A 13,688-nucleotide genomic window follows, 5' to 3' on the forward strand; every position below is an offset into this window, starting at 1 on the left:
AGAAGAGAGTGGGGGCCAATATTCAACATTCTTAAAGAAAAGAATTTTCAACCCAGAATTTCATATCCAGCCAAACCAAGCTTCATAAGTGAAGGAGAAATAAAATCCTTTACAGATAAGCAAATGCTTAGAGATTTTGTCACCACCAGGCTTCCCCTACAAGAGATCCTGAAGGAAGCACTAAACATGGAAAGGAACAACAGGTACCAGCCATTGCAAAAACATGTCAAAATGTAAAGTCCATTGATGCTAGGAAGAAACTGCATCAACTAGCAAGCAACATAAACAGCTAATATCATAATGACAGGATCAAGTTCACACATAACAATATTAACATAAATGTAAATGGACTAAATGCTCCAATTAAAAGACACAGACTGGCAAATTGGATAAAGATTCAAGACCCATCAGTTTGCTGTATTCAGGAGACCCATCTCACATGCAGAGACACACATAGGCTCAAAATAAAGGGATGGAGGAAGATCTACCAAGCAAATAGAAAACAAAAAAAGCAGGGGTTTTAATCCTAGTCTCTGATAAAGCAGACTTTAAACCATCAAAGATCAAAAGAGACAAAGAAGGCCATTACATAATGGTAAAGGGATCAATTCATCAGGAAGAGCTAACTATCCTAAATATATATGCACCCAATACAGGAGCACCCAGATTCATAAAGCAAGTCCTTAGAGACTTACAAAGAGACTTAGACTCCCACACAACAATCATGGGAGATTTTAACACCCCACTGTCAACATTAGACAGATCAACGAGACAGAGAGTTAACAAGGATATCCAGGAATTGAACTCAACTCTGCACCAAGCAGACCTAATGGACATCTACAGAACTCTCCACCCCAAATCAACAGAATATACATTCTTCTCAGCACCACATCGCACTTATTCCAAAATTGACCACATAGTTGGAAGTAAAGCACTCCTCAGCAAACGTAAAAGAACAGAAATTATAACAAACTGTCTCTCAGACCACAGTGCAATCAAACTAGAACTCAGGACTAAGAAACTCAATCAAAACCGCTCAACTACATGGAAACTGAACAACCTGCTCCTGAATGACTACTGGGTACATAACGAAATGAAGGCAGAAATAAAGATGTTCTTTGAAACCAATGAGAACAAAGATACAACATACCAGAATCTCTGGGACACATTTAAAGCAGTGTGTAGAGGGAAATTTATAGCACTAAATGCCCACAAGAAAAAGCTGGAAAGATCTAAAATTGACACCCTAACATCACAATTAAAAGAACCAGAGAAGCAAGAGCAAACACATTCAAAAGCTAGCAGAAGGCAAGAAATAACTAAGATCAGAACAGAACTGAAGGAGGTAGAGACACAAAAAACCCTCCAAAAAAATCAATGAATCCAGGAGCTGGTTTTTTGAAAAGATCAACAAAATTGATAGATTGCTAGCAAGACTAATAAAGAAAAAAGAGAGAAGAATCAAATAGACACAATAAAAAATGATAAACGGGATATCATCACCGACCCCACAGAAATACAAACTACCATCAGAGAATACTATAAACACCTCTACGCAAATAAACTGGAAAACCTAGAAGACATGGATAATTTCCTGGACACTTACACTCTCCCAAGACTAAACCAGGAAGAAGTTGAATCCCTGAATAGACCAATAGCAGGCTCTGAAATTGAGGCAATAATTAATAGCCTACCAACCAAAAAAAGTCCAGGACCAGACGGATTCACAGCCAAATTCTACCAGAGGTACAAGGAGGAGTTGGTACCATTCCTTCTGAAACTATTCCAATCAATAGAAAAAGAGGGAATCCTCCCTAACTCATTTTAAAAGGCCAACATCATCCTGATACCAAAGCCTGACAGAGATACAACAAAAAAAGAGAATTTTAGACCAATATCCCTGATGAACATCGATGCAAAAATCCTCAATAAAATACTGGCAAACCAAATCCAGCAGCACATCAGAAAGCTTATCCACCATGATCAAGTGGGTTTCATCCCTGGGATGCAAGGCTACTTCAACATACACAAATTGATAAACGTAATCCAGCATATAAACAGAACCAAAGACAAAAACCACATGATTATCTCAATAGATGCAGAAAAGGCCTTTGACAAAATTCAACAGCACTTCATGCTAAAAACTCTCAATAAATTCGGTATTGATGGAACATATCTCAAAATAATAAGAGCTATTTATGACAAACCCACAGCCAATATCATACTGAATGGGCAACAACTGGAAGCATTCCCTTTGAAAACTGGCAGAAGACAGGGATGCCCTCTCTCACCACACCTATTCAACATAGTGTTGGAAGTTCTGGCTAGGGCAGTCAGGCAAGAGAAAGAAATCAAGGGTATTCAGTTAGGAAAAGAAGCAGTCAAATTGTCCCTCTTTGCAGATGACATGATTTTATATATAGAAAACTCCATTGTATCCGCCCAAAATCTCCTTAAGCTGATAAGCAACTTCAGCAAAGTCTCAGGATACAAAATCAATGTGCAAAAATCACAAGCATTCTTATACACCAGTAACAGATAAACAGAGAGTCAAATCAGGAATGAACTCCCATTCACAATAGCTTCAAAGAGAATAAAATACCTAGGAATCCAACTTACAAGGGATGTAAAGGACCTCTTCTAGGAGAACTACAAACCACTGCTCAGTGAAATAAAAGAGGACACAAACAAATGGAAGAACATACCATGCTCATGGATAGGAAGAATCAATATTGTGAAAATGGCCATACTGCCCAAGGTAATTTATAGATTCAATGCCATCCCCATTAAGCTACCAATGACTTTCTTCACAGAATTGGAAAAAACTGCTTTAACGTTCATATGGAACCAAAAAAGACCCCGCATTGCCAAGACAGTCCTAAGCCAAAAGAACAAAGCTGCAGGCATCATGGTACCTGACTTCAAACTATACTACAAGGCTACAGTAACCAAAACAGCATGGCACTGGTACCAAAACAGAGATATAGACCAATGGAACACAACAGAGCCCTCAGAAATAATAGCACACATCTACAGCCATCTGATCTTTGACAAACCTCACAAAAACAAGAAATGGGGAAAGGATTCCCTATTTAATAAATGGTGCTGGGAAAACTGACTAGCCATAAGTAGAAAGCTGAAACTGGATCATTTCTTTACGCCTTATATGAAAATTAATTCAAGATGGATTAGAGACTTAAATGTTAGACCTAAAACCATAAAAACCCTAGAAGAAAACCTAGGTAATACCATTCAGGACATAGGCATGGGCAAGGACTTCATGTCTAAAACACCAAAAGCAATGGCAACAAAAGCCAAAATTGACAAATGGGATATAATTAAACTGAAGAGCTTCTGCACAGCAAAAGAAACTACCATCAGAGTGAACAAGCAACCTACAGAATGGGAGAAAATTTTTGCAATTTACTCATCTGACAAAGGGCTAATATCTAGAACCTATAAAGAACTCAATCAAATTTACGAGAACAAAACAAACAACCCCATCAAAAAGTGGGCAAAGTATATGAACAGACACTTCTCAAAAGAAGACGTTCATACAGCCAACAGACACATGAAAAAATGCTCATCATCACTCACCATCAGAGAAATGCAAATCAAAACCACAATGAGATACCATCTCATACCAGTTAGAATGGCAATCATTAAAAAATCAGGAAACAGCAGGTGCTGGAGAAAATGTGGAGAAATAGCAACACTTTTACACTGCTGGTGGGACTGTAAACTAGTTCAACCATTGTGGAAAACAGTGTGGCGATTCCTCAAGGATCTAGAACTAGAAATACCATTTGACCCAGCCATCCCATTACTGGGGATATATCCAAAGGATTATAAGTCATGCTGCTATAAAGACACATGCACACATATGTTTATTGCGGCACTATTCACAATAGCAAAGACTTGGAATCAACCCAAATGTCCATCAGTGACAGACTGGATTAAGAAAATGTGGCACATATACACCACGGAACACTATGCAGCCATAAAGAAGGATTAGTTCGTTTCCTTTGTAGGGACATGGATGCAGCTGGAAACCATCATTGTCAGCAAACTGTAGCAAGAACAGAAAACCAAATACCGCATGTTCTCACTCATAGGTGGGAACTGAACAATGAGATCACTTGGACACAGGAAGGGGATCATCACACACCAGGTCCTATTGTGATGTGGGGGGAGGGATAGCATTAAGAGATATACCTAATGTAAATGATGAGTTAATGGGTGCAGCACACCAACATGGCACATGTATACATATGTAACAAACCTGCACATTGTGCACATGTACCCTAGAACTTAAAGTATTTAAAAAAAAAAAAAAAGAGTTGGAATAGAGTCTAATCTCTCTCTCCTCCTGCAAGACCTGGTTGCAGTGGTTCTGATCACCTGGACCCCGTTGAATAAACCTGCCTCATTATCGTTAACAACTTTAATGACTAACTTTTTATTCACTAACTCTCCCTCTCAACTTCCCCCACCATGTTCATCAGACATGCAGTTAATAAGGCATGTATGATGAAATGTAAATGCATTTGGCACTAATATCCAGTGTTATTCTGTTTATAGGTATACACTTTCTACACTTTTTAGAATTTAACTCTATTTTGCAGCTATTCCTGAAATGATGTTGAAGTAGAACAACAAAAAAATCTTTGATCTGACTACTTTTTTTTTTTTTTTTTTCAGACGGAGTTTTGCTCTTGCTGCCCAGGCTGGAGTGCAATGGTGCGATTTCGGCTCACTGCAACCTCCCTCCTCCTCCCAGGTTCAAGCGATTCTCCTGCCTCACCCTCCAAAGTGGCTGGGATTACAGGCATACTCCACCATGCCCGGCTAATTTTGTATTTTTATTAGAGACAGGGTTTTGCCATGTTGGCCAGGATGGTTTCGAACCTCTGACTTCAGATGATCCACCCCCCTCGGCCTCCCAAAGTGCTGAGATTACAGGCGTCAGCCACCGCGCCCGGCTAATCTGACTACTTAACGAGGTTCAAACTTCAGAAATAACTGTAAATATTTGTTCAAATAAGCGAAATATTTAGTATAAAATATAAATCAAACAAAGAGCACGTACAGCTTACGCAGTGTTTGCTGTAAAGAATGTACACATTTATTGTCTAATAATACATCAGTATTAAAACTCAGTTATATTTCCTTTATTGTACTGTACAATTATAACCACTTACAATTATTGGTAGTTTAAATAACTGAGATAAATACTGTAATTATGTAGACTTCATTACTTGAATATTTAAGAAACAATTTTCTTCCCAGATGTAAACTTTTATATTACCTTTATTTATTGTTTTAATTTTACTTTGTTTCATTCTTAGATTCAGGGAAAAATATTAAATTATTTCATTAACACCTTGGAGCCACGTTGCTAAATAATTCAGATATTAAAAATCTTTAGCCAAGACCAAATTGTGTGTTTTTTTCAATTTATAGCCCATTTATTAATATTTAGAGACCATATTACTTTTATGCAATTTTTGGTATCATCTTTTTCTACAGCACTACATTTTACACAGTTATTCCTTGCCTTTTACGCTGGGAATCAAAAAAACATGCGAACTTCAATTTTGTTGTATTAAACGTTAAAATTTGTGAACATTTTTAGTACTTCAGTAAAAGCTCAGTCATTGGCAGAAGTGTTTCCCAGATCAGGAAAAAAGGAATTAGGATAATCTATGACCACAAAGTAACAATTAATAGTCTCTGGGAGCAAGCAGCAGCGCCTTTAAATCTTAGATTCTCTTGTGTTTCCAAGTTATGTTTTATCTTTCAGCTGTGAAATTTTAAGTCTCTGAAGTAATACTACGAGCAAATTAGCAATAGGATTGCAAGGTTTTTATAGTCCCGTGCTGTAGAACAAAAGGCAGTAATTTGAAAAAACTCGTCCATAACGCTGTTTTCGGTCTGCGTCTAAATTTGCAATTGCATAGTTTTATTAAAGAGAACGGGAAAGAGGGCCCAGAAGTTGTTCTAGCAATCGGCAGCAATTTATCTATTTTAAATTGTAATGCATACTTTTTTTTCCTCCTACTGAAAACAATGGCAGATATGCTAAAGGGAAGGACACATTCTTGAACCACTAAGTGGTTTTTCAGATAGCCATTTACGGAGTGCACTCAAGTCCCACTATCTGGCTGAAAGCAAAGTACACACGACCTCCCGTTTTCCTTTTTCCCTTTGCAAAGCGAAACAGGCTAGACGCGTTTACGTGATGTGAATGACGTCAGCCCCCACCGGGTCGCGTGACCGACACCCAACCTTCCTACTACCTCGCCCCGGCCGCCAGAGTGGGAAATATCGCGAGAAGTCGCCTTACTATCAGAACTTACTGAGGTTACAGGGGAGTTACTCAGAAGGGAAGGGAAGGTGTGGTTGAGTGGTGGAGTTTTTGCCTTCATTCTTTTAACGTTCATAGCCAAAGCAAAGGTCTTTGGGAATTGCCAGAGCCTCAGCCACCATCCTGGAAAACAGCGGGGGAGGTGGGCCTGGAGGTGGCAAGTGAAATGTGGCTCAGGGGTCGTCATTGCCCCTTGCAGAAGGGGCTGCGGGGGAGGGAGACAACCTGCTCCCGGTTCTGGGGAGCTGGCGACGCAGTGAACCCCGCTGAGGTTGGGTTTTGCCCCAACAGTCGCTGGTGGCTGTGGGAAGGGTTGGGACCTTCTCTGAGAGCAATGAACGGCCCACATCCGGCCCCTGCTGTGTCAACTTTGAGTGGCGTGGAGATGAAGTGGTTGCTCTCCCTTGCTCGGCCACACCGGGTGTCGTGGCCCGGCAGCCGGCCTGGAGAAGTCACTGCTGCCCAGCGCCCAAAACAGGGGCGTGGGCTGCCGCGACCAAGGGCGGCAGCCCCGGGCCATCCTCCAGTTGCCCTGCATCTTCCCGCTCAGTCAGCCCCAGATTGAGGCAGGCTTCTCTGTGCAGGTTTAAATGGTTAACTGACGTCTCGCCTCATTCACCCAAACCTCCAGGCTTCTCCCCCGCAAATCCTCCTCCACCCACCTGGTTTCTCCTAGACGGGTGTGCTTGTGTGTGCGACCGAAGGAGGGATAGCGAGAGATCCACGAAGGGACACACTTGGAGTCGCTAGAGGGAGGTGTGGGACCAGCGAGGAGGGGGCTTCGCCAGGGAGGGGGTGCTGGCTGGCGGAGGGAGCGGCGGGAGGAGGCGCCAGGGGAGGAGACGGAGGCCTGGGGACGGCAGACGAGGCTTCGTCCGAGCCGAGCGCTCTTTCTCTCGCTGCGCCGTCTTGAAGCCGCGCGGGCTCGTGAGCAGCGCGAGGCAGTCAAGGTGCCTCGCTTCGCCGGATCCGCTGCTGCCCGCTGGAGGGAAGCCGGTCCCGGGCGCGCACGCTCGCCCGAGCCCCGGGCGCGCTCCGCGCCTGAGCCTGCTGACAGCTGCCGCTGGGCTCTGGCTGTCCGCTCCGGGCTCCGCGGCCTCGGCCCCGCTGCACTCCACCTCCGCCCCCTGGGACTCCCTCCCCTCTGCTTCTACCCCTCCTGCCTCCAGTGCGGATCGTTTCGCAACTGCTTGCCACTCGCCCCGTGCCCGGCTGTTTTTCCATTTCCCGGCCCCCTCTTCTTGAATACTTTACCCCCTGTATTTGGGGACAGGGACTGGAAAAGGGGCGGGTGGAGCGTCCAGTGGAGAAGAAGGAAGCGAGGCCCGCAGGAGGAGGAGGATCGGCGGACCGTGGGGAGGAGACCCCACGCCACCGTTTCTGGTCATCTCCCCTCCCGCCCCGCCCCTGCGCACACTCCCTCGCGGGCGAGCTACTTTCGGACCAGGAAAGTAAGGGCGGCCCTGGGTGACAGCGCCGCGGGGCCAATCCTGGGGTTAGCCGCGCGTCTGCTCGCTTCTCGTCCGTCGCGCTCCCAGCCAGGGCACAGCCCGGACCAAGGATGGCTTCAACCACAACCTGCACCAGGTTCACGGACGAGTATCAGCTTTTCGAGGAGCTTGGAAAGTAAGCGCCTTTGCCCGGCATCCTCATGTCCCCTTTCCAGCTGAGGGCGGGTCGCGTTGCCCCAGACCCACCGGCCTCCGTCTTGGGGCGAGGGAGTTTGGGAGACGAGAGGAGTGGGAGGAGGGCCCCTGGTTTGTCAGCTCTGGGGAAGGTGCTATCTTAGTAAGGGGAGGGAACACAGAAGGCGTAGGACCCTTGCCCCGGCTGTGGCTCATTTCGATAGTCCCTTGCCCACCTTTTCCCGGTCCCCCACCCTTCTGCACTGAGAGACTTAGTGAATTTACGATCTCTGCAGTTGTAGCTGTCATCCTGAGAAGTGTGCGCGCGCGCCTGTGTGTAATGTGTGTTTGGAGAGGAAATTAGAACCCATGTAAAATGCAACATAGATCATGTTTTCTGTAAATAGAGATGCCTCCTGATTAGCCGGCGTGTCGGCCGTATGACCCATGTACTGAGGAGAACTCACAGCCTCAGACGGTGCCATATTTATTGATGCCGAAAGTTCAACTTGGCATGGAGACTATTTCGCATCCAGTAGTTGTTCTGTCCAGGAAAAGGGCCACCCAACAGAACCCAACCCCTTGCCCTATATCCACTGTTATTCTTTGCACCAGATTACCGCTCACCATCATTCTTCCTAGGATTTACGTGTGCATCTTTGCGTTCTCTGGGAGGATTTATTTATACAGGCAGCGGAAAAGCCCTCTGGAGACTGAGAGCGCTCTTAAGAGTAGCCTAGCATTGTGTAAAACCACCTCCTTTACCTAACTGGTAGAACTACTTGGAGATGCTAGGGAAGGAGGCAGGAGATCTACTGAGGACTTGTGTAAAGGGACCTAGGGGCCGAGCCGTGAATGCTGATTTTAGTAGCATTGAACCCAAACCCAATTCCTCTTTCACTAGTTTCGACTGTTACTTTTATGAAAGGGGTGCGTTTATATGTATGTTGTTGGTTTATACTGTAATTAAAGGAAAGGTAAATATTTTTGAAGGTAATAAAAATTATATATGTATATATTGTCTGGTGTTAAAACATGGAGAATATGTCGGAAGAGCAGCTTAATTCAAATCTCTCCCCTCCCCCAGCCCAAAACAAGACATAGAGAAATCACCATACCAGGATTTGTTAAACCACACTAATGTGCTCAAGATTGATATTTTAATGAAAGTAATCGCCATGTTTACTTACTTGGAACCACATTAATTTTTTGTTTCCTACCAAAGTAAGTAGGCAGCAGATTTTTTTGCTGCTCTTCCTCTGCTCTCTTCTGTGCAGGGTTTTTCTCAGAGCATTTGGTGCTGTGAGTGTGAACTGTAAAATGTTTTCAAATTTCTTGTGCAAACAAGAGCGGTCATAATTATCAGTTCCTTTCATTTTGTTGATTAATAATGTGTGCTCCCAGTTAAATAAAATTTATTTTTATTCTTCAACATTAAAGAAAGTCTAGGTTTCCAGGAAGAATTGTTCATTTACTGGATATTACTGTACTTCACTGGCAATCCACTAAAATCAATAAAAATGCTCAGATTTTATAAATTTTTTAATGGAATGTTATGTCTGTTATATTAATGACCTGCTAATTATTGGTTTCCAGGGGGGCATTCTCAGTGGTGAGAAGATGTATGAAAATTCCTACTGGACAAGAATATGCTGCCAAAATTATCAACACCAAAAAGCTTTCTGCTAGGGGTGGGTATTTTCAACCACATATATTGGTTAATTTTGTATGTGTCATGTTGATTATAGGTTCTGTTGTATGTAAATATATCATGTAGTTATAACTGAATTTTAGACTTAGGTATCATATTACATATTGAGATTATTTTCTTCCTGAATGATTCTTGGTCTGTACAGTTTAAAAATAAATGGAAAGATATAATTATTATTCGATACATTGCTATTAAAATTCTATCTGTCCTACAGGCAATAGCATGAATAACTATATTTTAAAGCAAATAAATGTCAGGTGCATTTTGCTTATAGTTTAAGTATAAAATAACTTTTAGAAAGACGATGGAATGGAAAAATATAAGTCTCACAACTGTCATAATTCCCTTTTGCTTTTGGGAGGAAAATAGGTCATAGCTCAGTTGAATCATATATTTCAATTGTAGTTACACTTGAACTTAATTCATCAAGGTATATTTAACAGTAATAGCTTTGATAAGAAAAAAATTTATGATTGCTATATTCTAGGAAGTTTAGTTTTATTTTGATGTTTCTGTGTGCAGCTCAGACCTTTACTTGATCTTCGTGTTAAGGCTTCACACAGACGCATGTAATGTATTTTACACATGTAGTTTATAGCTACAGAGATAATTCATACTCGTAAAATAGCTGTTGACATAAGCAAAAAACTTGGAGGACTCTCACTGCATTCTTTTTATTTAGTTGAACTCATGCAAAAGTACTTATGCTGAAATGTTAGGCATTCCAATTATTGTGGGCACGTGTCTGAGGTAGTTCCATGGGAATTTATGGTTTGATGAAATAAAAATGAAATGAAAATGAACAAAATACCATAGTGTAAGCTCATCTCAGTGACCTGGTTTATTTCAAGTAATGAGAGAAGAAATTCCATTAGGTTTAGTTTTCTTCATTTAATATGTCTTTTCAAAAGTGCTTCTTACCAAAGTCCTGGCATCATTGCTTTTGGTCTCTGCTATGATTAGTTTTTCCATATTTATTGCAAATTCTACTTTTTACATGCACTTTAGGTTTAGGTTGGTATTTTAGTTTATCCATTTGCATGGGATGTTGTTTTAATTTCTTTCATCTGATTTTGACATGATTCTGAGGAAGATCTATAAAGTAACCAGCATCATAGAATCATGGTATGAAAACTAATGAGAAGGATATTATGTTAATTATGTTCTCTTAGTCTCTACTCCACAGGAAGGTTTTAACAGTGAAAAGGAATCGCTAAACTCTAAGTGTCATTTTAATTAAAAAAAATGAAAATGTGTAGTTAGAATCTTTCAGTGCTTCTCTTATTTCCTTCTGTGTGCTAGATAATTTTGGCTGTGGTGGAGGTATCGTTTCTTTTGAAAGCATTACAATACCTGTTCCAAGATTTTTGGTGGTGTTTCTTTCAAAACAAATCAGTGTAGTGCTTCACTTTTACTAATTTTCTTAATTAGAGCCATCCCTCTTCACTCATCTGAATTTGTGCTCCCTAAATCAGAATAACAAATATACTTGTGCCTTATCACATACATTTTACTCTCTTTTCCCTTCAATCTGTGGAGAAGAAGTCTTCTTTGGCCTGATGGAATCTATTCTCCTTGCTACTCCACCAGTGTTCCTTACCTGCTCATATTCTGCTTCAAAGAACTACCTACGTGTCCCAAAGCTTTTTACCCCTTCTGGATTTAATGATTTTAATTACTCTACTTAGGAAAAGGTACTAGGGTGAAGAGTTAGGAGACATTCTTCTTGCCTGTTCTCTGCAATTTTTTTTTCCTTGTGACTTTGGGCAAGTTTCTTAACCTGTTGATGTTAACCTACCTAAGAGTGAGCTGGTGGTGAAGAACATTATTAATGCTGCAACCAAAGGCTCTGAGTTTAACTTCTGATGCCTATACCTACTGGTTGTGTGATCTTGGGCACATTACCTATATTCTCTGAGCCTCAGTTTCTTCATCTGTAAAATGGGAGTAATAACAGAGTTCTTCCTCACAGGGTTTTGTGTGGAGTGAATGAATTAACATAGCATAGAACAGCGCCTACCCCACAATATGCAGTCAATGAATATCATCTGCTATTATTATCTAATAAAGTTGTCATAATGATCAAATTAGATTACTTTTGTGAAAGAACTTATAAATCCAGTGGCAGCCTTGATTTAGCTATGAGAACTACGTTTGAATCTTTGCTCTACTAATTAGGTATAAAGTCTCTTCTCTCGATATCAGGTTCTTCACCAATAAAATGGGAAATCATACTTATGGAGTTTTCAGGGGGGTTCTGAGGATTCAGGGAATTTAATAAGAATCACTTCTTAAACTGCGAAGTATCGTGTCAATTTTACCTCTTATTATTGTTCTTCTGAAAAATTACAGAACTTTTCCTTCAAAATGGTCAACAATTTTATTTTATATTGTAACACTAATTGGAGCTGGTTGTAGAATATTTGTGCCTTTGAATGAATTATTTGTTTAACCTGTACTCATATTGAATTATAAACTCTTGAAGAAAAAAATACCATGTTTTCATTTTTTGATATAACATTCCCCAGAATTGAGGGCGTAGAAAGGGCTCAGTACAGAGTAACGAGAATCAAATATGGTTGTTGAATGACTTGTAAGTGTTAAGTACTTAATTTACTCCTAACAACAAGCAAATACTGAAAATAAATCTGTGAAGTAGTATATTAAGAGGATATGTTTTAACATGTTAATTCTTTAATAACACTCATTTCAGAGAAAATAATGATCCAAATAAACCATTTTTGCAGAAAAAATTTAAAAATAATGAATATATTCAAAGGCAAATGTAGAATGAATTGCAAAATAGTATGCTTGTTTTTTCTAAGGTACTGATTTTTGAGAGTTGCATACGGCAACTTTTGTGGAACATACTTTTTTTGTGCAAATTTTTGTTTGTATTTGAAATTCCATGACTCTGTATACCCAAGCCTTTAGTCTATTTGTTTTAAAGACCAGGCAGCTTCTCCAACTCCACTAATGTTCTTTAAATATAACATTACAACTGAAAAAGAAAGGGCTATTGTTAATAAATTTAAGACCACGAGGGAATTGCCAAAAATTTGGCTACATTCCTGCATAAATTTGCACATCCAACTATACTGTCAACCAGGCATTTTTCTGTGCCTAGATTTTAATGGATTTCCAGCAGACAGTTTCAGTTGTATTTCCTCTCAGCTGTTAGTCATACATACCATATTTGGGGAACTCTGAGTCAGTTGAAGAATTTCTTACCTTTTGTGTTAGCATGTGCATGCATAGAACATTCATTATACTATACTGAGCATATAAATGAATACACTCATATATAATTTCGCTTATTTTGAAAATAAAAAGTAGTATGGCAGCATCTCAAGCATCTTATATTTTATATGTAACTTCTATCTTCTATAAAGTTTTTGTTAGATGGGCATTGAGGGCATGCTTAGTAAATGTTGAATAGTGATAAGATAATTTTTGCCTTATATTTTCACCATGAGAATTAGAAATTACACCATTTTAATCCCAAACACAGTTAGGGTAGTACTTAACAAAAGCCAACTTTTTCTGCTGCTTTAATATTCTGTTTATTTATACATGTTTAGAACTGTGCACTGTTGTCAAATTATATAAAGTCCAAGAAGAGCTGTGATTACAGTTCAGAATCCAGTGGACTGATGGTTCTGATGGCAGATATCTTTAGAAATAGTACCTATGGTTTATTCTGCATTTCAAAGCCTCGTGGTGGTAAAATATTTTATATGGAAGTAATGGCTTCTTGACATTCATCTTCCAGTGTATTTCTTGATCGTTAGAAACCACTTGACTGTTTATATAGAGTCTGATGTGCCACAGTCGCTGTTTTTGTAAAATATAATACATTACAGTATAGGGTTAAAAAATAAATTCTTACAAGTATATGTTACCTCTACTCTATTGCTAAAGTTAAAAGGGATTTCATTTTATATTTCTGTAAAACTTCAGGCTTAAACAGTTAAGGCACTTTGAT

The 13,688-nt window shown here is 40.3% G+C and overlaps 1 protein-coding gene across 45 annotated transcripts in view; it reads left to right on the plus strand.

The window, feature by feature from the left end:
• The first annotated feature begins 7,068 nt into the window (after positions 1 to 7,068).
• Positions 7,069 to 13,688, plus strand: part of CAMK2D (calcium/calmodulin dependent protein kinase II delta) — a 305,944-nt gene continuing 299,324 nt past the window's right edge. For 26 of the 45 annotated variants that reach the window (XM_031664320.1, XM_017958999.3, XM_009207451.4 and 23 more), the window contains exons 1-2: positions 7,257 to 7,993; positions 9,589 to 9,683. Coding sequence is in view for 44 of the 45 variants with exons in the window: in XM_017958999.3 (XP_017814488.1) it covers positions 7,929 to 7,993; positions 9,589 to 9,683 (160 nt within the window). In the remaining variant the exon portion in view is untranslated. Of the gene's footprint in view, positions 7,994 to 9,588; positions 9,684 to 13,688 lie in introns of all 45 variants that reach the window. The other 19 variants (XM_017958991.3, XM_009207445.4, XM_017958990.3 and 16 more) reach the window with 2 other exon arrangements.

This window comes from Papio anubis, chromosome 3 (genome assembly GCF_008728515.1).
Source record: "Papio anubis isolate 15944 chromosome 3, Panubis1.0, whole genome shotgun sequence".
Lineage (NCBI taxonomy): Eukaryota > Metazoa > Chordata > Mammalia > Primates > Cercopithecidae > Papio > Papio anubis.